This window comes from Vollenhovia emeryi, unplaced genomic scaffold, assembly GCF_000949405.1.
Source record: "Vollenhovia emeryi isolate VEMERY1.0 unplaced genomic scaffold, V.emery_V1.0 DF941801.1, whole genome shotgun sequence".
Lineage (NCBI taxonomy): Eukaryota > Metazoa > Arthropoda > Insecta > Hymenoptera > Formicidae > Vollenhovia > Vollenhovia emeryi.
The window spans coordinates 1,885-4,605 of record NW_011964565.1 but is presented as its reverse complement, the minus strand read 5'-3'; the positions used below and the strand labels follow the sequence as shown (position 1 = coordinate 4,605).

At 51.2% G+C, this 2,721-nt stretch overlaps 1 protein-coding gene across 1 annotated transcript; it reads left to right on the top strand.

Moving 5' to 3' along the window:
- Window positions 1–125: 125 nt before the first annotated feature.
- LOC105570800 lies at window positions 126–638 on the top strand. The gene has a single exon (XM_012028246.1). The coding sequence runs from the start codon at window positions 126–128 to the stop codon at window positions 636–638; it is 513 nt and encodes a 170-aa protein (XP_011883636.1).
- The last annotated feature ends 2,083 nt before the right edge of the window (window positions 639–2,721 follow it).

Here is a 2,721-nt window from a genome sequence, read left to right as displayed (position 1 = left end):
CCACTAAATACTCGTACGCTCTATCTCAATTAAATTCCAACCAAATCAAGGAGATCAAAGACGTCATCACTCAGCCTCCCGCGAACGATAAGTATGAAACGGTGAAGCAAGCGCTCATACAGCGAATGTCTGTCTCCCAAGAACAGCGCACACGACAGCTCTTAGAGCTAGAGGAGTTAGGAGATCGCAAACCATCACAATTTTTGCGACATCTCCGTACCCTGGCCGGAAATAATGTGCCAGACTCTCTATTACGCACGCTCTGGCTGGGAAGACTTCCACAACAGGCTCAGATGATTCTAGCCACCAGGGCCAACGACCGTCTTAACGAGGTAGCAGAGCAAGCCGATCGCATCCACGAGATGACAAACAAGGCAGTGGTAGCTTCTACGTCCACACCTGCAGCAACCTCACTCGAAGCAAGAATGGAGGCTCTGACTAAGCAAGTTGCTTCTCTCACTACGCATCTTTCCCGAGACAAGAAACGGGACAAGAAACCCGAAAGGAAACGAAGTCGAAGTCGCAGTCAAAAGCCGACGAAGAGCACAGATAATGACAAGCACTGTTATTATCACAACAGGTTCGGTGAGAAAGCCAAGAAATGCACTCAGCCATGCACCTACAAATCGGAAAACTAAAAGGGGAGTCACTAGCGGCGGCAAGCCGACTCGCCCCTTCACAACGCCGCCTTTTCGTAACGTGCCGGGATACCAAGAAGCGATTTCTCATTGACACAGGGTCCGACGTCAGTGTATATCCACGCTCTATGACAGCGGGCTACACGGCGTCTTCCACCTACGAACTATTTGCTGCAAACGGCTCTACAATAAACACATACGGCTGGCTTACATTGCAGCCGGAGCTCGGGTTACGACGTGCTTTCCCTTGGCGCTTTATCGTCGCCAACGTCACAGTACCCATCATCGGAGCTGACTTCCTGGCATACTATCACCTGTTACCCGATCTACAGCGAGGCCTTCTCCTAGACGGAAAAACAGAACTACGCACAAAAGGCACGGCAGAGAAAGGAACTACGCAATCCGTCAAGGTGCTGGCAATAGAAAACGACTACCATCGTATCTTGGCAGAATTTCCCGGGATTACGCGGGCTACTGCCGGGACGCGAAAAGCAAAACACGCTACCAGGCATCACATCAAGACGACGGACGGCCCACCTGAAGCCTGTCGTCCACGAAGACTCGCCCCCGACAAACTCAAGGCAGCCAAGGCTGAGTTCGACCTCTTGCTGCAAGAAGGGGTCATACGAGTATCGAAGAGCCCCTGGGCGACGCCACTACACATGGTGCCGAAGAAAGGGGATTCATGGCGGCCCTGTGGAGACTACCGGAGACTCAACGCGAGGACCGTCCCCGACCGCTACCCTATCCCACATATTGAGGATTTTTCGCAACGCCTCCACGGCAGCAGAATCTTCTCTACACTGGATCTTGTACGAGCGTACAATCAGATCCCCGTACACCCCGAAGACGTTCCGAAGACAGCGATAACTACGCCCTTCGGACTCTTTGAATTCCTCTTTATGCCGTTCGGACTTCGCAACGCAGCACAAACGTTCCAGCGCTTCATCAACGAGATTATAAGCGACCTGGAATTTTGCTATGCATACATTGACGACATCTTAGTCGCCTCTAGCAACGAAGAGGAACACAAAAAGCACCTGCGTACACTTTTTAAACGTTTGGAAGAGAACGGCATATTACTGAGCCCGGCTAAGTGTGTTTTCGGAGCCGACAAGGTTCTGTTCCTGGGATACGAGGTCTCCGCTGAAGGCACACGACCTCCCGCAGATAGAGTTGAGGCGATCAAACAATTTCCCAGGCCGGAGAACGTCCAACAGATGCGACAGTTCCTGGGCACACTGAACTTCTACCGAAGATTCATTCCCGAGGCCGCTCAGGACCAAACCATACTAAACGGTCTACTCAGCGGGCCCAAAACCAAAAAGAAGGCTCCCATTACCTGGACTGCAGAATTGGACGAAGCCTTCGAAAAATGCAAAAGCAGTCTCTCAAGGGCTACTCTGCTGGCGCACCCTAAGCAAGATGCAGAAGTCACCCTTACGACGGATGCATCTGACACCGCCATAGGAGCAGTAATTCATCAACGAGTCGGAGAAGATTGGCAACCACTAGCTTTCTTCAGCAAAAAACTCAATCCGGCTCAACGAAAGTACAGCCCGTACGACAGAGAGCTGCTGGCGATTTATATGGCGATCAAACACTTTCGTCATATGCTGGAAGGAAGATTCTTTATCGTATTTACAGATCACAAGCCGATCACATACGCCTTCAACCAGGATCTCCTTCACAGCTCTCCCAGACAAGCCCGGCACCTACAATACATTGGTCAATTCACGACCGATATCCGTCATATCGCCGGCAAAGATAATACGGTCGCAGACGCTCTCTCTCGTATCGAGAGTATTCAGACCGCAGTTAATCTGGAGGACTTGGCCAAAGCACAAGAAGAAGACACCGAGATACAGGACTACCTGAAGGAAACTTCTTCACTCAGACTCCAGAGGATACAAATTCCCGGAACCAGCTCCACGCTGTACTGCGACACTTCGACGCCGGTGGCACGACCATTTGTCACTAAACAGTTTCGAAGACAAGTGTTCCAATCTCTACACAGTCTGTCGCATCCGGGGACCAAAACATCAGCGAAATTAATATCGCAGCGGTACGTCTGGCCACGAAT